This window comes from Artibeus jamaicensis, unplaced genomic scaffold, assembly GCF_021234435.1.
Source record: "Artibeus jamaicensis isolate MK-2021 breed Jamaican fruit bat unplaced genomic scaffold, CSHL_Jam_final scaffold_847, whole genome shotgun sequence".
NCBI lineage: Eukaryota > Metazoa > Chordata > Mammalia > Chiroptera > Phyllostomidae > Artibeus > Artibeus jamaicensis.
The window spans coordinates 22,179,469-22,201,414 of NW_026522057.1; the positions used below are offsets into that span (position 1 = coordinate 22,179,469).

The 21,946-nt window shown below is 58.5% G+C and overlaps 1 protein-coding gene across 1 annotated transcript in view; it reads right to left on the minus strand.

The window, feature by feature from the left end:
- Nucleotides 1-21,946, minus strand: part of CROCC (ciliary rootlet coiled-coil, rootletin) — a 38,242-nt gene that overhangs the window by 13,726 nt on the left and 2,570 nt on the right. Inside the window, 22 exon segments of the mRNA XM_037146077.2 lie at nt 403-562; nt 1,040-1,278; nt 1,707-1,850; nt 2,151-2,285; nt 2,963-3,142; nt 4,618-4,787; nt 6,193-6,320; nt 6,593-6,786; nt 7,778-8,008; nt 8,416-8,562; nt 9,215-9,359; nt 10,273-10,455; nt 11,556-11,755; nt 12,492-12,725; nt 13,085-13,168; nt 13,809-13,905; nt 14,354-14,590; nt 16,770-16,876; nt 17,384-17,549; nt 17,634-17,695; nt 17,769-17,852; nt 17,947-18,132. Of these exon segments, the coding sequence (XP_037001972.2) occupies nt 403-562; nt 1,040-1,278; nt 1,707-1,850; nt 2,151-2,285; nt 2,963-3,142; nt 4,618-4,787; nt 6,193-6,320; nt 6,593-6,786; nt 7,778-8,008; nt 8,416-8,562; nt 9,215-9,359; nt 10,273-10,455; nt 11,556-11,755; nt 12,492-12,725; nt 13,085-13,168; nt 13,809-13,905; nt 14,354-14,590; nt 16,770-16,876; nt 17,384-17,549; nt 17,634-17,695; nt 17,769-17,852; nt 17,947-18,132 (3,513 nt within the window).

Sequence of the window (21,946 nt, forward strand, 5' to 3'; positions counted from 1 at the left end):
CAGGCTGGGCCGTCTGTGGGGAAGGTAGAGCCTAGGGGCCAGATGGGGCTGCTTCCTCTTTTGGGGGGGTATTCCAGAGTGGCAGAGCCTGTGCGCACGGGGTCCATGGCAGTGCCCTGTATACAGAAGGCACTTGTTAAATGCTTCCTCCTGTTGATGAGTTTGGAGATCATCCAGTTCATGGGTCAGCAAAGTACAGGCTGAATTCCACCAGCTGCCTGCTTCTGAGAGACCTTGAGCTAAGATGGGTTTTGCCTTTTTAAATAGTTGGAAATAGTTCACTTTTAAATGCTTGAATTTTGACGCAGGAAAATTATGGAAAATTCCAATTTCAGTGTCTGTACAAAGTTTTAATGGGCCACACAGCCAGTGCCCAGGGAAGGCGCCAGCTGCGGAGGGTACCTGCCGCCGGAGCTCCTGCAGCTCCCTCCGAGCCTCCAGCCGTGAGCGCTCCACCTCCTGCAGCCCAGCCCGCAGCTCCCCAGCCTCCTTGCCCATGGCCACCCGAGCCTCTTCAAGGAGCGTCAGCTTCTGCTCCTTGTCCTCATTGGCGAGCTTCAGGCTGGAAAGGGCAGGGGAAGAGGTCAGAGGCAGCCCCAGGTCCTGGGAGGACAGTGTGTGGCTCTACACAAAAGTCCCCTCCCGTGATTCCTGGAATGAATCTGCCTGGCTCTTGGCCTGAAGGTGCTCCAACTGCTGTTTGCCCATGTGGCTTGGTCCTGAGCGGAGTTCCTCGGAGCTGGGCCCAGGTCCCCCACAGGGAGAGGTGGACCAGTGACCAGGGTGCAGGGCACACACTAGTTTCTAGGGTGATGCCACCAGGCGGGGTCTGAGTTTGGACCCAACTCTGCCCACTGCCACTTTCTCCTTCCTTCAGGTAGGAAAATCACCTAAATTAACCCAAGTGCCAGGCTTGGTTTGAGGGCAGAGAGGCCCCACTTTGTGCCATTTCCCCTGACCCTTGGGAGTGAAGTTAGCTTCTAGGGACCAGATTCAGTGTGAAGCATGGGGCTTTGGCAGACTCCTCCCGTCGCCCTACCTGATCCGCTCGCTCTCAGCCTTCTTCACCGCAGCCCGCAGCTCCTCGTTGGACCGCCGCAGGGCCCCGCACTCCTTGGCGCCCTCACTCAGGCTGCGCCGCAGCTCATTCGCCTCCTGCCGCTGGGCCTCTCGGCCATCCTGGCATTCGCGTACCTTGCGCTGGGCCTCCAGCAGCTCCCGCCGCAACCCGTCACGGGCATCCTCCAGCAGGCGCAGCTGAGTCCGAAGCTCTTCTGCCTGTGAGGACAGCGGTCGGGTTCCACTCGAGCTGGGCCTTGGTGGAAACCAGCCCATGCTCGCAGCCCTGGCCACGGGGCACCTCCCCCATTGCTCTGAGCAGACTCAGACCACAGGCGTGAGTTATGATTAGGAGTGAAGCAAGCTGGAGTCGGCGGCATTTGGGTTTGAAATAAGTGATCAGGATTGTCTCAGGGACAACACCAAGAGGGCAGAAACCACCAGCCCCTCCTGAGCGCCCCAAGTTCCCATGTGTACATAACAAGCACTTGGAGATGCTTGCTGCCTCCTTTCTGGGGGGGGGGGGCGCATTCGTTTATCCTTGAGTGCAGGAATGGAGCCTTACATTTTTCTGGGCCCCCACTGAACCAGGTGCCCAGCAGCATGTAGAGGGTGCTGCCCAAAGAGGCACAGGGTGGGCGGCTCACCTCGCGCATGCAGGACTCCCGCTGCCTGCCCAGGTCTCGGGCCTGCTCTTGCAGCCTCTTTGCCTCCTGAGCGTGGGCCGCGGCAGTCTCCTCAAGCCGGGCCCGTAGGTCCCGCAGCTCAGATGTTAGGGAGTTCATGGTGCTCTAGGGCAGACGGGTTCCTCAGAGGGCGCTGTGCCCCCTTCCTCATCCCCCTACGACCTCGGTGATCCCTGCTGGGCCAGCTGATCAGTCCACTTTCAGCGCCAAGCATGGCCCCTCCCACTCGCTGGCCAGACCCTCTGCCATCCCTCAGTGCCTAGAAAGTAGGCACGGAGTAGCTCTTCCCTCCCTCAGACTGGGGGCTCACCAAGGCAGAGCTGTGCCCCCGCCTCACACAGGGGGCTCCTCCAGGCACAGCTGAGTCTCCTGGCTCAGATGGAGGCCCCCGCTCAGCCTGCCTACCCTGTCCTGCTCCTGCCGGTTCTGAGCGTCTCGCTTCTGTCGCTCCATCTCCAGAGAGATGGTGGTCAGGCTGTGCTGAGTACCCATCAACTTCTCCGACAGCGCCGTCTTCTCAGACTCCTTCAGTGACAGGGCCTGGCAGGGGCAGGGAGAGAGGGGCCTGCGGGGTTGGTTGGTGCTGGGGGCATGCGCAGGCCTTTCCCCCAGCGCCCGAAAAATGCACCCTCAGTGGACTCGGAGGCCGTGGCTGGGCCACCACCGGTGGACCCAGGGCTCACCTGGGTCACCAGGGCTCACCTCCTGAAACCCCAGAAAAGGATTCGAGTAATAGTACCTCTGGACGTGGACACAATTCATCCCCCACTAACTGGCCACAACAACCCTGGAGCAGGGCCCGTCATTATTCCCACTTTATAGATGAGGAAACTGAGGCTCAAAGAGATAAAGTGACTCGTCCAGGGTGACACAGCTGGTGAAGAGAAAGACGCAGTCTGCCCTGTCTCCATGACATTATGGGAGGGTCTGCAGTCAGTTTACTTTGAGGAGGGTCGGCTGATACTCATGGGCATTGCAGGGACTACTCAGAAGGCAACCACAGGGGTGACACACCCTGCCCAGCCTGGGGCGGGGGGAAGATGGGAGAATGTGGATCGGCTTTCCCGGAATCAGTGCTCATGGTGTCGCAACTCTGGCCGCCACTCAGCGAGCTCCACCCTGTACCAGGCATGGCTTAGGGACCCCCATTCCTAGCTGCTGGGTGGCTGCGTGGGAACCAGCCCCAGAACCCGGGCCCCGCACCAGGGCTCACGCACCTGCTGCTTGTCACTCTCGGCCAGGAGGAGGCCCTCGTCGCGTTCCTGCTGCAGGGCAGCGATCTCCTCACTCAGCTCTTCTTTCTCGGCCTCCAGCCGGGCCAGCAGCTCCTCCCGCTCCCGCTGCAACTGACTCTGCAGCTGGGCCCGTTCAGCCTCCAGCTCCCGCCACGCCGCCTCCTGGGAGCCAGACCCACGCACGTGACCCTCGAAGCAAGGGACACCTGTACCCCAGACCCTGAGAGACAGGCGACCAGGAAACTACAGATCAGGCAGATGACAAGGGCTGTGGCAGGGACCTGCCAGGGTGGTGCGAGCCCCTGGGAGCAGCAATGCTGGCCTCGGGGTCAGAGAATGTTTTCTGGAGGAGAGACAGCAGCAGCCAGCCAGGAAAAGAGGGGGGAGGGGAAGAACCCCAAGCCCACAGTCCAGCCCCCGAGATGGCCCGGAGGGAGGAGGAAACACCACATACAGGGAAACCATACTGTTGAAGGGCCACTGGAGCTTGAACTGCAGTGACCAGGGGGGCCAGAGCCACAGGAAGCAGTCAGGCCAGGAGAGGCCTTGTGGGCTGTAGGGAGGGACGGGCCCGGCTCTGAAGACAGTGGCGACAGCAGAAAACCTTAAGCCAGAATGACAAGCAGCAATCTAGACTTTAAACTAGGTTGTTGTTCAGGAGCTGAGGAAGAGGGACCAGAATTGCAGGTCGGGGCCAAGGGGCATCGGCTGTGAGAAATGAAGGGGGATTGGAGTCAGGGGGTGGCAGAGTGGCAGAAAAGAGAAGAGTAGGTGACATTAAGACGCCAAGTCAGGCAGGGCAGGAAGAATAAAGATGACACAGGAGTTCGTTCCCTGGGGACCGGGTGGCTAGAACCCACAAGCAAAGAACCAGCGCCCACCTAGGGTCTGAGGGCGGTGCCTGGCACCTTGGTAACACTTCAAGTGCTTCACTGCCACCTGCTGGAGGGTCAGAGCGAATGGCGCCCCTGGAGTCAAAGCCTGAACCTCTGACAGAGGCAGCCCTGTCGCAGACGGGTGACACAGGTCCCCTGTCCCGAAGCCTATCCTACCTAGTACCACAATCACAGCAAGCAGCATTTACGGAGCATTTACCAAGTGCCAGTCACCGCAATAACCCTCCACATGGGCTTCTCAGCTCGTGCTCACGACACCCTATACGACCCTTGTCCCCATGGTTACAGATGGGGAAACAAAGTCACGAAGACCACAGGCAATATAACCAGTGCGTGGCCTGGAGCAGGCCCAAACCCAGGCAATGTAAGTCCAGGGCCAGTGTTCTCAGACAGCTCTGTTCTGTCTTCTAGTGACCTGGCCCCTCACCTTTCCTAGTATGTGTGCTGGTCCTAGAGTGATCCCTCATACGCAAACAGTAATTCTTAGCCAATGAAAGTGCTTTCCTGAATCAGGATCACCAGAGCTAGACGAGATTTGGGGCCTGGGAAGCCATATGTTTCATAAGAAGTCCCCGATGTTTTCCTCCCAGCTTCCCCCTAGGGCCCCCCACCCTAAACAGAGATGAAGAAAGTTCCATGTCACAGAGGTGGAGACCGAGGACAAGTGAGGGTGAGGACGCTCTGAGATCACAGAGGAGACAGCAGCTCGGAGCCCTGCCCACCCTGACCCAGGGCCCAGACCTTCTCCCGCTGGAGGCGCTGCAAGTCCTCCTCGTGGGCTGCCCGCTGCTCCCGCAGAGAGGCCTGGGCCTCCCGCTCAGCCTGCACCAGCTTCTGGGCCATCAGCTCCTTGTCCAGAGCCGCCTTCTCCTCTGCAGTTGTCACCTGCTGCCGTAGGCCTGCCAGTTCCCCTGCACGGGAAGGACAGTGGGAGGGGACAGGCTTGGGTCGAAACCTCCCTGTGAGCCAGCAGACTCAGGCCAGGTGAGCCAAGCAGGCAAAACCCCAGAGGAGACAGCGCACACATGGTACCTGGGCTGGGTTCCTTTGAAGAAACTTCTCGCCCTCTGGGCCTGTTTTCTCACCTGCTGCCCAAGTCCACCGGCCCTGCCCCCCTCCCTCCCTACCAGGAGTGGCATCAAAGAGATGAAATGACTGATGAGGAGGCCCCCACAAATGAAGAGGACAGCAACCCCCCCTTACTGACAGAGTGCCCACTACAGGCCAGTACCTGGCCGAGCCGTGACAGAGCTAATCTCCCCAGAGCTTCACAGCATGCCGGGGCGGCTTATCTCACCCCCAATCTACAGATGAGGATGAGGAGGCTCAGAGGAGACAGGTAACTTCCCAAAGCCACACAGCTCTCCACATGGCACCTCCTTTAGTGACCAACTGCCACAGACACACCTGGTGGGCTATTAGCTGTCAGCACTAATGGAGGCGACCACAGGGAGGATGTGCGCTACTGTGGACGATCTAGACACCATCCCCTTGCCCTGGCTGGTGTGGCTCAGTGGACTGAGCGCCGGCCTGCAAACCAAAAGGTCGCTGGTTTGATTCCCTCCCAGTCAGGGCACATGCCTGGGTTGCACGCAGGCCAGATCTCCAGTAGGGGGCGTGCAACAGGAAACCACACATTGATGTTTCTCTCTCTCTTTCCCCCTCCCTTCCCCTCTCTCTGAAAATAAAGAAATGAAGTCTTTTAAAATAATAATAAAATTAATAAATGAAAACCACCTCCTGGGTTGGAAACCCAGCACAGACTCTTCCTGGTTCTGTCTGGCTCGGGTGCACGTGCACAGGGAAGTTAATTTTCATGGTCCAAGTAGGTGCTTAGTAAGTATTTGTGAGTAAGAAGAACCCCTGAGTTCAGAGACTGGGGTGTGGGGGGACATGTGGGGAGAAGCAGGGCTGGGACCCTGGAAATGACCTGAGAGGGTCGTTCGGAGAAGCCGAGAGGGCTCCACGCAGAGCTCAGGACGCTCTGGGCACCCTGAGGACAGTACGCAGCAGGCACCGTGGGCTGAGCTGGGTGCTGTGCCAAGGCCTTCACAAGCTTGCCTCACCCCATCCTGGCAACAGCCTCAGAAGGCGGGCAACATCACCCCTAACTGTCAGATGAGAGCCTGTGGCCCAGCGAGGGAAGGGGCTTGCTCGAGAAAGGTCAGATCTCAGTGGCGGCAGGAGGACTGGAACCCAGATCAGGCAGACCCTGAAGGCAGTGCTCCCAATTTCCACGAGACCCCAGAACATGAGAGGTTACAGTCCAGGCTGGAGGCTGGCATTCCTCACCCACCCCCCTGGCTCCCCCCATACCAGTCAGGGTCTCCTTGGCCAGCAGCAGGGCCTGCCCATCAGCTTCCAGCTGCTCCCGGCGGGCCTCGAGCTGGGCCAGCTGCCGCTGCACCTCAAACAGGCTGCTCTCCAGCGCTTCCTTCTCCAAGCTGCAGCACACACAATCCCTCAGGCCTTAGGACTCAGCCTCCTGGGCCCCAGGAAACTGTGGATCCCAGGGCGTGGCCAGCCACGGGCCGGGTGCCAGCCTACCTGCCCAGCAGGGCCCACGCTCCCTGGGGAAGCCTGAGCCATAGCTAGGACGAGCTGGCAAGCCTGGCTCCACAGTAACTATGCCTGTGGGCCAACGCCAGAGTGTGAGGGGCGAGAGTGGCCCCAGGCAGACCCCCCAGCGTGGGCTGGGCAGAGCCCAAAGCCTTACCGAAGGCGTGTGGCTTCCTCCAATAGGGTCCGGCCTTCACGCTCGGCTGCCGCCAGCTGCACGGCCAGGCCGGCCCGCTCCTTGGCCAGCGCCTCCTTCTCCCGGGTCACCCGCTCCAGCACCTCCACCTGCCGCTGCGTCTCCCGCCGTGCCTGCTCCAGCTCATGCTCCCGCCCGCTCAGCTGCCGGGAGAGCTGGCACCCGCCCAGGACCTGTGAGCACCACGCTCAGATTCCCCCAGCCTGCTCAGCACCCCAACCCTGGGCCAGAGCCAGCTCTCCGCGGCCTAACAGGCTGGAGGCCTGGGTTCGAGCCCAGTCCCTGTTCTGATGTGCTGTGTGTACCTGAACAAATCAGAGACTCCTCTGAACCTGCAATACACTCATGAACACAGCGAGGGTCCTCACTCAGTCCGGGTCAGCACAGAACCCTTTCCATACCCCCAAACTTCCAGAGCGGCTGAATATATAAAACAGACCAAAGGAGTGCTCCTTTGCAAGATTCACGATGGGAACATGGCCCTGGCTGGTGTGGCTCAGTGGATTAAGTGCCAGCCTGCAAACCAAAGGGCAGCCAGTTCGATTCCCAATCAGGGCACATGCCTGGGTTGTGGGCCAAGTCTCCCAGTAGGGGGCGTGTGAGAAGCAACCACACATTGATGTTTCTCTCCCTTTCTTTCTCCCTCCCTTCCCCTTTCTCTAAAATAAATAAGTAAAATCCCCATGGAACCCTGCTCCCTGCCCCTGTGGCCCACCCCCGAGAGGCCCCTCCCAGGAACCCAGGCTCTCCAGAACGGACACCCAAGAAAGGCCCCTGGAACCCTAAAACCCTAAGGTCCTTCCAGCCATGATCCCAACAAACCCACCATTCCAATTCGAAAATTCTCTACCTGTTCTCACATCAGCGATAGTTACTGAATGGTGTGATCCAGCTGCCAAGTGCTTACATGGGTGTCCTCTTTAGAACAGCCCTTTGTGATGGGAATGATTAGCCCCATATTACAGATGGGGTAACAGAGATGTGAATAGGTTGAATAGCTTGCCCAAGGCCCAGCTGACAGAGGTGGAGCTGGACTTAAACCCACATTCAGTCTTCTGAGCCTGTGAGTTACCCCAGGACAGGGTGCAGAAGGCTGGGAGCCTGGAACTCTTGCCCCACCTGCTCCCCATCCCCCACATCACCCACCTGGGCCAGCTGCTCCTGCAGCCGGCAGCGCTCCTGGCGCAGTGTGGGGACCTGGTGCTCCAGGGCCTGCCGGGCCTGCTCTGCCACCCGCAGGGAGCCCTCCAGGCCCTGCCGATCCACCTCCTGCTCCAGCCGCAGCTGTTCCAGCCGCTCCTGCTCCTCCCGAGCCAAGGTGGCCTCTTGTTCCACCCGCCGCTGCTGGCCCAGGAGGGCTGCCTTTTCCTCCTCCAGCTGTGGGTCCCCGTACGGGCGGAGGTGAGTGAGCAGATCAGCCCAGCCCCTCCACCCAGGGAAGGAGGTCCCACCCAGGACCAAGGATCACCCACCCACCTAACACAGACAGCCCAGGGGAGACTAACTGGAGGAACGGGGTGGTGCCCTTGGCAATGCGGACACTGGGGAGAGGGGAGAAGGAAGGAGGGCCCAAGGAGCTTCTTTCGAACTCAGACCATGAAAGAGGATACATGGACAGACGGAGTGGGAGACAGAAAGAGACAGGGGCAGGACAGATAGGTACAGGGACAGAGTTGTCCAGGGAAATGTACAGTGAGGCACAATGTGGGCTGAGGCTGGGCCTGGGACGCCTAGTGGGGTCTGGGAGTGGGGGACACAGGTGGGTCTGCTGGCACACAGCATACCTGGGCAACCAGGTGGTTCAGACCCAGCTTGTCCTGGGCGAGGCTCTCGTTGAGGGCGCTCAGCTTGGACAAGGAGTCCCGCAGAGAGGCCTCCTCCACCCTCAGCTTGGTCATTGAGAGCTCGAGGTCCACGCGGCCAGCCTCAGCCTGCAGGGCAGCCAGAGACAGTCATGAGGGGAGAGCTGGCGAGATACGGAGGGAGACGAGGAGAGATGGGAAAAGATGCGCAGAGACATGGAGGGATGGGGAGAGGCAAGACAGTAGGTGAAACAAGAAGAGACACAGAGAGATGGGACCCCAGAGACAGGGTTGGGGGTGGACAGAGGAGACACGAGCTGAGACCGAAAAACACTGCAGAAGGCCTACTGCCCGCGAGGCTACTTGAAACAAGCTGCATACCCGAGCCGGGCAGAGCAGGGTCGGGCGGTCCCCAAAGCAGGGTCTAGGGGTGCCACTGCTCAGGGAGTGGGGCAGGCACTTGTCAAGGGCTGTGCCCCAACTCTCACAGACCCCCAGCCTGTGTCCAGAGATGGGACAAGATGGCCTGAACTATAGGCACTGCCCCAGGCATCTGGAAAAGCAAGGATATATGGCCACTAACAGAGGTGAATTAACCCATCTGGGATCAGAGGTCAGTTTGTGGCCCAGGTCCAAGGTTAGCCTGAGTCTGGAAGGCAGGGATCTGTCTGTGACCAGGGTCAGAGGCCAGCCTGAAGTGAGGGTCAGTCTGTGGCCTGAGAGAGAGGTCTGGGGCCTCAGGGAGAGCAGGTCTGTGGTTGTGCGGCACAGAGGGACACACCTTGGTCAGCGCCTCGGCCACCTCGGCCTTCTCGGCCTGCAGCACGTCCCGCTGCAGCGTGGCACAGCTCAGCGCCTCCCTCACCTCCACCAGCTCCTTTGCCAGCCCTGAGCGCTTTGCTTCCAGCTGCTCTAGTTGTCTCATGCTGTGGGACAGAGTGGGGGGTGGATGCCACGTGTCACTTCCCTGCCCTGAGTCCCCTGCAGCCAGACAATCTGGAACAGGCTGCAGGGCAGGTCTGAGGCAGGCGCCCTGGGGGCAAGAGTCTCACCACAAGCCAGGGCCACCGCCTTGTGACTCTGTGACTCTGTGACTCTTGGCCTCAGTTTTCACGTCTGCAAGATGAGTGACACCACCTTGTGAACTGTTACAAGGATACACGACTTAGGTAAGGATACGTGAGGTACTGAAATGGCGCCTGACAGCGCTCCCCAAGGGCCTTTGGAACCAAGAATAACGCCCACTACCACAATGCCCTGGGCACCACTGTGACTCGTGTCTCAGAGAAGGAAAGAGTGTGGTGGGTAAGGGGTTAACTCTTCAGAGTGAGAGGCAGGACGCTCGGGTTCAAATCTCGGCTCTTTTACTAACTAGCTGTGACCTTGGGGAAGGTACATGACCTTTCTGGGCCCCAGTTTCACAGTCCATAAAATGGGGCTAATAATAGCTCCTACATCACAGAATTACCACAAGGGTTAAATAAGAGGAACTAATTGCTTAAAAGGATGTCTGGCACTCAGTAGTATTAGTATTAGTATTATTACTGTTACTTTCACTTTAAAAAATGTTAATATTACTACTGTTACTTTAATTATTGTCATTAGTACGGTCCACCATACTAACTCTGCCTCCTACCAGTCCTTGGATCCCAGGTAAGGCTCAGCCTCCCTGAGCCTCCGTTTACCAAAATGGGGCTGATCAGAAGACCCTGCGTCAGAGGGGTGTCTTGAGGACTTCAAGATGACAGGAGGCCCAGGTGCTCTCTAGCCGCCAAGGACACTGTCAGGAGCCCCAAGGCCCATTCAAGTGGCCCCGGCAGGGAGGCCAGAGCCACTCACCTACGCTCGAGCTCCCTGCGTGTCCGCGCACCGTCCTGCGCTGTGTCCTCCCGCTCTTCCTCTAGCCGGTCCCGCTGGCGCCGCAGGTCCTCCTGCGTTGCCTGTAGCTTCTCTCGCTCCTGCTGCAGCTCCTCAGCCTGCTGCTGGGCTGCCTGCAGGCTCTGGGCCAGGCTGTCCTTCTCCCTGCAGCATCAGGAAAGAGGGAGCTGAAGGGGATGCTGGGGCTGCTCTCAGCAGGGAAGGCGGCCATGCTGCGGTCCTAGATGTGAGCCGCATCTTCCATCCTTGGAGGCCCCTACCTCCAGGAAGCCTTCCCTGACCTTACCCACGCTCATCTCATCTACGTCTCCGTGAAGCTGGCTCTTCCTGGCAGAGGGAACCTGGCTTTCCTTCTCCCCAAAACTGCCCATTTGGGGGCCCAGTGGATCGGATGGAGGCAGTGACATTATCTTCCAGTATGCCACCAGGCTGAAGAGGTTAGGCTCCTGGAATATGTGGGCCAGCTTGCTAGTCCACACGGCCAGTAGATGCTTCTATAGTGCTCCCTGCCTTGTCCCTCCATTCGGGGAGGCCCAGTAGGGCTGGGTCTGTCCAGAACTCACAGCTTCCTGCTGCACAGGCTGGCGGCATGCGGCAGCCAGGACAGGACGGTCGGGGGAGGCAACGACTGGGAACTCTGACAGTGTGCAGAAGGCTGCCACTTCCCCGACTCCACCAGTCACAAGCAATGGGGGGTTGGGGGTGCCTCTTTCTGAGCCAGCTAAGGTTTCCAGCTCAGACTTAGGACTGATGACTGTCATACCTTTCACTGTCCCACCTCGTCACTTGAAGCATCATAAATACGAAGGCTAGCAGTGGGAACAACATGATATCAAGGAAAAATAGCAAAATGCAGAATGAGGTGTTCACTACGACTGCAACAACACAGACAGCCCTTCTCCTTCCAAGGCAGGAGAAGCAGCGGTTTTGCTTTCAGTTCCAATCACTACCACTGGCCACATGGCTGCGTGAGCTTGGACAAGCCTCTCAACCTCAGGACGGTGAGGGTTCTGAACTGCGAGAGTTTGACAGGAAGACTAATTGGGGATAACACTCGTAAAATGCTTGGCAATGAGCCTGGCACACAGTAGGTGTACAGGAAATGTTTGCTACCTCACTGCCAGGAAACACAAAGAGCTAGTATGGCCACACTGGTGCACACCTACACGCTGACAGGCCTGGCCCGGCGTTAGGCCCAGACACTGGTTTGCTCTCCAGGCCCCCACTTCTGACCTCCCAGGCACCTGCTCAGGAGGTCCATGGCGCTCCGCAGACGCTGGGCCTCGCGCTGGGCATCCTCCTGGGCCTGGGTGGCCCCATCGGTCTTGTCCCGCAGACGCTGCAGCTGCTCCTCTAGGGCACGGCGCTCACCCTCGCTGTCACTGAGCTGCTTCCGCAGCGTGCCCAGGAGGTCCTGGCTGGCCTCGTAGCGCCCACGCATGTCCTGTGGCATGGAAACCACTGAGTCTGGGGGAGCCCCAAGAAGCCCTCACAGCAACCTGTTGCTCTCTGTTGGTTCCGAGGATGTACACCAGCCTAGGCCTGACACAGTGGGGCTAAACCCCTAGACTAGGTTTCCACTCCCCTTCGCTGTGCCCTCACCACCACCTCTTTGAGCCCATCACCAGAGCTCTGAGTCTCCTGGCAACCCCAACCTAAGACCCCAGCGTGCCAGACAAACCACTAGGCACACTCCCTCTCCTGGGTTCTGACTACCCCGGGACTCCTCCCCTTTGCATACTGGTTCTGACTCTCCCCCCAGGCTCCTGTTGGCTCCTAGTTCCCAAGCTCCTCTCATCCTAGGCAGACTTCTCCTCCCAGGCCTTTTCCCAGGGTCCTAGCTCTGTCTGTCCAGTTAGGGAACCTCATCTCCCTTATTATACCAGGCGGCGCCCTCCCCACACTCCGCCCCCAACTGCCCAAGCCCCTCCTACTCTGGGCTCAGATTCCATCCCCTGAGTCCTCAGTTGCCTCCCGGATCCATGACTCCCAACTTAGCTCGAGTAGCCCTTTCCCAGAGCTGACTCCACCCAAGAATGTTCAGGCTCCTCCTCCATTACACTGGCTCCACCCCCGAGTTCCACAAGGCCCTCCCAGGGCTTTGGCTCCATCCCAGGATGCTCAGGCCCCAGCCCAGGCTGCCCAAGCCCCTCCCCCAGGATGTTAAGGCCCTTTCCTACCTGGACCTGTAGTTGGCGCTTGTGCAAGGCGGAGTGGATCAGGGTGAGCACGGAGGAGTCGGAGCAGGCCGGGGACAGGCCTCGGCGTGGGGAGCGGCCGCGGCCTGGGGAGCAGCGCTGCATCGGGGACGGGGTCCGGTGGCCCGAGAGCCCCCGCAGACTGCCATCTGACACATCGGCCGTGTGCTCGGAGCCGCTTAGCTGGACGCCGCTCTCAATGTCCGACAGAACGGCCTGAGGAATGGGGTAGAGAGCAGAAGGAGGGCAAATAAGCCCAGGTGGGGCAGTGGGGCCACAGGGGCCACGTGTCCAGCTTCATCCCAAAGTCTGCAGCACATCCCAAGCTCCCTTCCTACAAGTCTTCCTGATTCCACCTCCACTAGGTCACAGCCCTCAGCCGGACAGGAAAGGTCTCCATGTACTACGAAGACATCACTCAGCCTTTCCCACAGATGGGCCCACGGCAGGTGGAGGGGGGTCCCCCAGGCTCCCCAAGCACTTGCAGTTCAGCTCAAGGCCAGCAGAGGACGTGGTGGCCCTGGACTGCCAGGCCTTGCCCCGCCCAGGGCTACCCCCAGCCCCCCACCTCACACCTGTGCCAGGTCTCTCAAGGTCTGCTGCAGCCCCTCCCCCTCCTCTGTCTCCAGGGCCGCCTGCTCCTGGACCTGCAGGGATTCCTGGAGTGGCATTGAAGACACAAGGAGAGGGCGATCAGCATCTCTGCCCGAATCTGAAACCCATTCATCTCCCTCCCTGGCCTCCCCACCATCAGGTAACCTCAAGATCATGGTCACAGTCCAATTCCTTGGTAGACCTCATAGCAGCCCCAGTGCCCTGAGCAGACTGGGCCCGGAGAAGTACAGGGTCCCACCTCAGGTCACATGGTCTATGGGGCAAGATCTGGACATACAACCTGCCCTGGCCCCAGGCAGTACCCTTGAGGGGTGTCCCTCTGGTGGGGAGGCAGCTGAGTTCCAAGAGAAAGAGCCCTGGGCTAGCAGGTTAAGGCATGATGAGCCCACATCCCAACACCCCATCTGACTGTCTCTGAGACTCTGGACAAGTATTTTCCCAGGGGTTACTCATCTGTATGATGGGGATCAGGCTACAGGACTGCAGACAGGATAAAATGGGATGAAGGAGGTGGATGTGCTCACACTAAGCCTGGCACACACTAGGTGCTCAATTAATAAGGGGTGAAACCATCTGAGTGGATAATCCAGGGCGGCCCAAGCAGCCCGGCCCTCAGCCCGTGTCCCTGGATCTGGCCAGTGCCCCGTCCCACCCTGGCACAGCCCAAGGGTAGCTGCATCTCACCAGGGCCTCAAGCTTCTCGGTCAGGGCCTTGTTGACCCGATCCTTCTCCAGATTCTGGTTCTGGAGGCGCTCCACTGTCTGGGCCAGCTCTGTCACTCTGAAGATGAGGGAACAATAGAGGTAACTGGGAGACCCGCCCCAGCTTGTCCTCAAACTCTCCAGATCCGTGTCCTACGCGCTTCCCTAAACCCGAGGCAGGGACCCTAGGATTCGCCTCCCTGTTTGTATGGCCTTGAGCAAGTCACTGCTCTCTGGGCCGCAGGCTTCCCATCTGTAAATGAGAGTGAGGATGCCACCTGCTTATCTCCTGGGAAAACACTCTGGGACTCGTCCAGGTTGCAGGAGCTGGGAGCAAATTTGGCAAGAGAGGTCAAACTACCTGTGATGTGCCCTGAGCAAGAGCCCCCTGGGTCTCGGGCTTCCACTCTGTCAAACAGGGTGCCCCACACAGGGGAAGACTGGCTGAGCTCACGCAGGGGAAGGGCCCATCCCAGTGACCAGATCCCCTACTCCCCTGCCTCACATGGTACCCACCAGGCACCCACCTGGCACTGAGGTCAGCCTTGTCCAGGTCACTCTGCATCTGCAGCTGGGCCAGGCCCTCCTCCTGGAGCACCTTGTCTCGCAGCTGCTCCTCCAGCTGGGCCTGCAGCAGCGCCTGCTTCTCCAGGGCTGCCTCGACCCGGCTCTCGGCCAGCCGCAGGCCTGCACTCAGCCCCAGGCCTGCTTCCTGGATGGCTCGTGAGGTCCGGGCCAGCTCCCCTCCCAGCTGCAGCAGGTCTCTGGTGGAGAGGACACAAGACAGGCTTGGGGTGGGGATGGGCTCCCAAGTGTCAATTAAAATGACCCTGGAATGCCATTTGTCACTATCAGATTGGGGGGGGAAAGTCACATCACACATGAGTGAGGGTGAGACAGTGGGGAAAGAGCCCTTCCCCCACACTGCTGGTGGGAGGGCAGTGATAAAGAGCTCTGAAAATTACAAAGGGATCAGCTCTTTGACCCGAGGACTCCACTTCTGAGAATTCATCCCACAGAGATGCCCCAATACTGGGAAATGACCTGTGGAAGGGTGACCCACTGCAGCACTGCTCAGGTCAGAAATGCTGGAGGCAACCTGAATGGCCATCGGAAGGGGAACACTCTTAAATAAATCATGATACGTCCGTTCTGTGGACCACTCTGTAACCGAGAAAACTGAATGGGGAAGCTCTTCAGAGCCTGAAACAGAACCACCTCCCAGTTATAACTCAGTTATACCACGAGGTGAAGCAAGTGTCTTCAACTGTGAAGATGCCCTGGCTGGTGTAGCTCAGTGGATTGAGCACGGGCCCGTAAAGCAAAGGGTTGCTGGTTCAATTCCCAGTCAGGGCACATGCCTGGGTTGCAGGCCAAGTCCCCAGTAGGGGACACATGAGAGGCAACCACACACTGATATTTCTCTCCCACTCTTTCTCCTTCCCTTCTCCTCTCTCTAAAAATAAATAAATAAAATATTTTTGAAAAAAGAACTATGAAGATGAAACTCTACCCATAGTATATAAAAGGGTGTGTGTGAGAGAGAAAGAGATCTGCTGTATTTGCCTGTATAAAATAATCCTGGAAGGTCATTTAGGAAAGTGACAGGTCACACTGCTGACCTCCAGAGGGGAGAGGAGTGTCTGAGGTCGGAGGTAGGAGGGGGCCTTTACACAGTACAGCCTTTCGAAATTTGAACCTTGTGAATATGAGTTACTCCAAAGTAAAATATTAAAAAATTTTTTAAAGATTTTATTTATTTACTTCTTAGAGAGAGGGGAAGGGAGGGAGGAAGAGAGGGAGAGAAACATCGGTGTGCAAGAGATACATCGATTCACACGTCCCCAACTGGGGAACCAGCCCGCAACCCAGGCATGTGCCCTGACTGGGAATTGAACCTGCAACCTTTTAGATCACAGGCTGGTGCTCAATCCACTGAGCCACACCAGCCAGGGCAAATATTAAATTTTTAAATGGTAATTAAAACTAGAGCATATTTCAAATACATCACGGAGGTTAAATCCTCTCCTTTCCTGAATGAACTGTACCACTGGGTATCTCACATAAGCAGAGGAAGTGCCTCATTAAGGAAGAACCCCAATCACTACATGTGGGAGTGATGGAAGGAGACAGCCTCGGGTGAAGCTGCCTTGCAACAGCCTCTCCTAATCAAAGACCAAGCAGGACCAAGCCCCCTGCTGGGCGCCTCTGAGGCTGTCCTTTCCAGCCCCACCTCCCCTCGCCCGCCCCTCTCCAGCTCCACCCGGCCCGAGCCTTTGCTCAGGCCGTGCTCTCGGCCTGGAACACCCCAGCTCCACCAGCTAAAATCCTGCCCATCCCTTGAGGTCAGTGTGAATTCCACCTCCACTATGAGGAGCGCTTTTCTGACCTCCCTCCCTCCCTCCCTCCCATCCTTCTGAGCCCCCGGACATTCTCTGTTCACTGACCACTGACTTCCTTGGTCTAGAATTTTGGGGTCTATTTTTTTTCATCAGTAGAGGTGGTGAGGTCCTTGGTAGCAGAAGCTGAACATTCTAGGGGATTAAAAGCAGAAGCTGCAAATCCTGACTCAGCCACTTAACCGCTGTGTGGCCTTGGGAAGGAAGGTCACTCTACCTCTCTGAGCCTCAGTGTCCCCATCTGTAAAATGGGGACTATCACAGTTCCCACCTGATGGAGGCGCTGTGGATATGAGACGAAATGAAATGTACAAAGAGCTTAACTCAGAGGAAGCATTTAGTAAATGCGTACTGCCATGACCGTAATACAAGTTCATTATCACTAGTTGCTTCTGCATCTGCAAGGGTCTGGCACACAGTAGGTGTGTTGGGTTGGACCAAAGTTAGGTTGAGGTGCCTTGAATTCAACTTCAAAGGTGGCGTTATCCCCCCAGCCGCTCCTGCAGCATCTCCCCAAACACCCCCTCCGCCGGCTGGGCCTCACCTCTCAGTACACAGCTTCACCTCGCTGACCAGCCGCCGGACCCCCACAACCTGCCTCCAGACGAGGAGCAGGCGGCTGTGCTCGTTGCTGAAGTAGGCGTTGAAGGACTGGAGGGGAGACGGGCTGAGTGAGGGGCTGGAGGGAGGGCCCACTTCCTCCCCAACTCTGACCTTCCCGGAGGCACGGCTGCCCAGGGAGGGGGTCTTCCCGTGGGCCAGGTCCCAAGCCTCCCTCTGGCTTGGGAAATGAAACCCGGAAAATGGGTTTCAATATCTCTACCAGCTGCAAGAGGCAGCAAGAAAGGGCAAGTGCTGGCGCCTGGGTCTGCATGCCAGCCACATCACCAGGCAGGTTACTGAACCTCTCTTTAAAATGAGGATGGCAGCACCTACCACATTCAGTCACTATGAGAAATAGTGGAGAAGGTGAACACCTGGCACGTGGTACATGCTCACCAAGGCTGGCTATTATTATGACAGCTGGCGGCCTCTCCTAAAGAGCACACCTGGCCAGCAGGGCCCTCCCACTCCTTTTCCTGAAGTCCAAGTCCTCACCACCCCGGTCACACTGGACCCACGAGGTCCCCGCTGGTCTCCCAGTACCCCTGGGCTCACCTCTTCCTCGCGCCTCCATGCTGCCTCCCGCTGTTCCAGCTCCTTGCGACTGCGTGTCCAGTCGCTGGTCACCTTGCGTATGTCCTCACTCAGAACCTGATTGGCTGAATTTGCCTGGTCCAGCTGCTCTCTGAGCATAGCATTCACCTGGGCCAGGCTGCTACTCCTGGGTGGGACAAAGAGGGACCAGGGAACTCAGGGCTGGGGAGGACCACGCTGCCTGCCACGCCCTTGCCCTGTGGTGCCCCACCTCTGCTGCTCCTCCTCCAGGCGGATGAGGGAGCTCTCGAGGTCTCGGCTGTGCTCTGTGTCCTGGGTGGGAGGAGTGGGCATCAGGCTGGGCACGGGGTGGGAAGGGCCTGGCCTGCCCTGCCCCGGCACCCACCCTCAGCCGCTGCTGCTCCAGCTCTGTGGACCTCTCCAACAGCTGCTGCTCCAGCTCCGAGCACTTCTTCTTATATTGGAGAATCTGGGGATGGGTGAGGAGTGCGTGGTTAGCCCTGGGGTGGGGGCAGGGCAAAGTGAGCACAGGGTAGGCAGGAGCAGGAGTGGGCAGCCCTGACCTTGGCCTGCAGCCGCTGCACAAGCTGGGCCTGCCGCTGCTGGCCCTCCTGGTAGGCCTGCAGCTTTCGCCGGTAGGAGGCCTGCTCCTCCTGCAGCTGCCTCCGCAGCTCCACGCTTTGCCGTACCAGCCCCCTGGGCTCCTGCGTTTCCAGCTCCCCAGACTCCAGCCGCACAGCCTGCTCCAGCTGCAGGGAAGGGCCCTGGATGAGCATTCTGGGCCTCCGGGAAGGTAGGCACAGGACTCTGCAGGGGACACCAGGCTGGGCCCAGATCCATAGTACCTCTCAGGCACATTTGGGCAAGCCCAGGCTGCAATGCGCCTAATACACAGGCTAATGCAGCTGTGCATGGACACACAGAGGGGGCATGCATGGACAAAAGACGGTGCATGCATGGAATGGACACATTGAGGTGGGTCCATGAACACAAGCATGCAAAACACAAAGGTGCACCTGGGTGCACTGTGAGCCTCTCTTCCAAAACAACCAGCCCTGCTGTGGTTGAGGATCATTAGACCCAGATCCATGCCCACACCTCCCCTGCCCCGCCCCCCCCCCCCCCCCCACCCCCAGTAGGCTCAGGGAAGCCTAGATTCATGTTTCCCATTGTATCTTAGGCCTAGAATAGTGTTAGTGGCACGTTCATTGAGGTCATGAATTAATGGCATAAGCACATGCAAATACATTGAAACAGAGGCACCGCCACATGCATGCATATTGAGCTTAGAGACACGCACGTACGCGCATGCACACAGCACACAGGTGGTGTCAAACGTCCCCAAGGTGATACACACCAACTCCTCAACCAGCCCCCACTTCCCATATACACAGCACTCAGATTTGTGGGCACAGATGGTCTCATATACCACGTGACTTATTAACACCCTGAGCCCCATCCCTGCCGCAGGCCCCCACCTCCCCCTGACCTCATGGGCAGCCTCTGCTGTCAGGGCCCTTCCTCCACTCCCACCCCCCCACTCCCTGGGCAGCTTGCAGCTCCTCCATCATCAGACTCTGTGGGCAGAGGAAGGACGAAGCTTGGCACTGGCTGCCCTCCACTAGCTTTGGAACCCCCCAGCCTCCTTAGGCACCTGCTGGTCCCAGGGGGCCCCTCAGCATCCTCCACCTGTTGGGGAGGCAACTAAGGACAAGTGGGACTAACAGAGGAGGGTGCCAAGGGACAGCCAAGGGACAATAGCCAGCGCAGCGGATCCTGCTGGCGGCCCATACTGTCATCTACAGCCAGGGCAGGGCACCCGCGTGTCCGCCCACACCTGCTCCTAAGAAAGCCAACAGCAAAGACAGCTCCCCTAACCCACCATAACAACAGGGCCGAGCCAGGTAGCAGCAGGTGCAGGTTCCCTCCGGCTGTTCCCTGCATCCACCCAGTACGCCCAGGAGACGCTCAATGAGCCACTGAGAAAGCTCAAAACAACTTGTCTCCACCTCCCAACCCACGTGCCAGGCGTAGCTCCAGGGCAGGGTGCTCTGGTTACTGGAGCCACCCACAGGGAGGAGCTGCCGGGAGCTGCTGGGAGGCTTCACCTCAAGTCGGAGGAACGAGGTCTGAAGGTGTGAGAGGAGGGGGTGTGCAGGTTTCTGCCTGGAGGGTGGGCAGCAGGCCCCTGCTAGAAGTCCACCTAAGTCAGGTGGCGGGCAGTGTTCACTTCTGAGCGCAGTGGCGGTGACACCAAGATGCTGAGTGTGTTGGGCATCAATGGGAGTGTACCCCACAGGTGTGAGGGGGGAGTGTTTTGTCATCTGTCTCCACCTGGGACCCTGTGTGTCTCTGTGACTGGGGCTTTACGGGAACCTGAGAGAGGCAGTTCTACGCTTTGTGCGCCTGTGCGTACCTAGGGCTGTGTGTGTCCATGAGATGTGAGACAGTGTGCTGTGTTGTCTGCAGAATGGGTACATCTCGGTGCTGCGACTGCGTGTCTGGGTGACAGGTTCCTCATCTGGGTGGGACAGTCTGGCTGTAGGTGCAGCTTCTGCCGTGGGGAGTTTGGGTCTTGTGCACCTGCGTGTGTCTGTGTAGGGCCTGACAGTGGCCTGTGCTCTGTGTGTTTCAGGTGAGGACCAGGTGCTGTTTGCTTCTGTGACATAGAGGGGTCTGGGCAATGATTGGGTCCTCCACCTGCTGCCCCAGTGCGCCCACCAGGGCCACTCCTGGCCATACTAATTACACCCCTCACAAAACAGCCTTTCAATTTTACTTGCAATTCAAAAGAAAAGGGGGGCGTCACCAAGCCAGGATGAAAGAAGTTTACAGTCTCCCCTAGCAACAGCTGCCTTAGCACCATTATTATTCGAGTCACTCTGTCCAGGTTGCCATGGACACAGGAAGCCCAGGGGGTCCATCGGTGGAGCCCAGGGGGCGTGGCTACTTCCACCTTCTCATCCCAGTTGCCTTACCCAACACCTGCTCCTCAGGGACAGGAAGAATGGGGGTGGGCTCCACAGAGACGCTAAGGGGCTCCTTCTGAACTTGGAGGTGGCCACTGGGAGCCCCTGCCTCAGTTTCCCTACATGCAGGACACAGATCCCCACCTCACCTCCACTTTTCCCAGGGCTGCTGTGGGGTTTGAAGAGGCAGAGCAACCTCGCTGACTGCCCCCTGACCCAGCCTGCATGCAACGGTCATGGCCACAGGGGCAGGCCCTGTCACCTGTGGCCCAGGGACAGGTGGGCATCAGGGACAGTGCCACAGGAGCACAGACCAGGGGCCTTATCCCAGCTCCACTGCTGACCTTGGGCCTCTCACGCCCATGCCTGGGCCTGTCCCCCATATGCAATAGGATGCTCTCCAGGCTCCGATGTTCTCTGGGGACCACCCACCAGGAAAGGCCTGGCGGTCATTCTCATCCAGTCCCTGATCCAGGTGGGGCTGTGCTGACAACATCTCAGGCAGAGGACAGTGAAGCACCAGGCTCACTCTACAAGTTCCTCGGGGGCCTCCTGGCCACAGGATGGAATTTTCTAGACTTAACGCAGACTCCCCTCCCCTATGCTGTGTCCCCAGCCCCAGCAGCTGTGTCCCAGCAGAAAAAGGACCTGTCATATCCACCTCTTCTTCCCTTCTCTTGCCGGCCCCGGGGGGCAGTGCTGGCTTCAGCGTCAGTCAGAGCTGGCATTTAACGGGTAGCCTCCCGCTGACCACGAGCCTGGCTCTGTGCCAGGGGCCAAAGGCTGAGAGGCCTAAGCTGGGAGGGGGTTGGCTCAGGGCCCTGTCACCACCAGCGACGTGGAACCTGGGCCAGTCTGCCCTCCACACCCCCTGCAAACCCTGGGAAAACCAGCTCTCAGCTGTCCCCAGTGCTGGGGGCCACAGCAAGCCCCCCACCCTGGTCCTCTGCAAGTCCCAACAAGTCAGGGGCTATCCAGGCGGGCAGATACCAGGATGCAGGCACAGCTCACAACCACACTCAGAAAAGCATACCCTTCTTCCAACAGGGATAGACCAGCCCCTGCATGAACAGGTCAGCCGAGGGGTCCTAGTACCACACAGGGGACCCTGGGCAGGCTTTAGCCTCCCATTTGCAACATCCGAGGATCATGTCCGAGGTCCTTCTAGCTTCTCAGGGGCCAGCTGTCCCTTGGAATTCCCAGCCCACTTGCCTCTTCCCATACCCAAGAAACAAACCTGTAGTGCATAGCCCTGGGCTGGGGATCAAGAGACTAGCCTTAACTGGCTGTGTGACCCCAAGCACAATGCTTTCCCTCTCTGAGCCTCTGTTGTCTCCTCTGTTAAATGACCATCACAGTAGTCCCAACCTTGGTGCATTAAAGGTAAAGCACCCAACACTCAGTAAAGGCATCTATTACGACTGAAATTAGCACACACACCTCTCCCATCTGCACATACTCTCCTCCGTGCAACTCTCCCACCAGCTTTCAGCCACCATCAACTCCCCAGGGTCACCTCCTGCCCCTGGCCCAGGCCCTGGGACCCCCACAAGCCTGCAGCACAGGTTCCCGGGAATGGGAATCACGTCTGGAC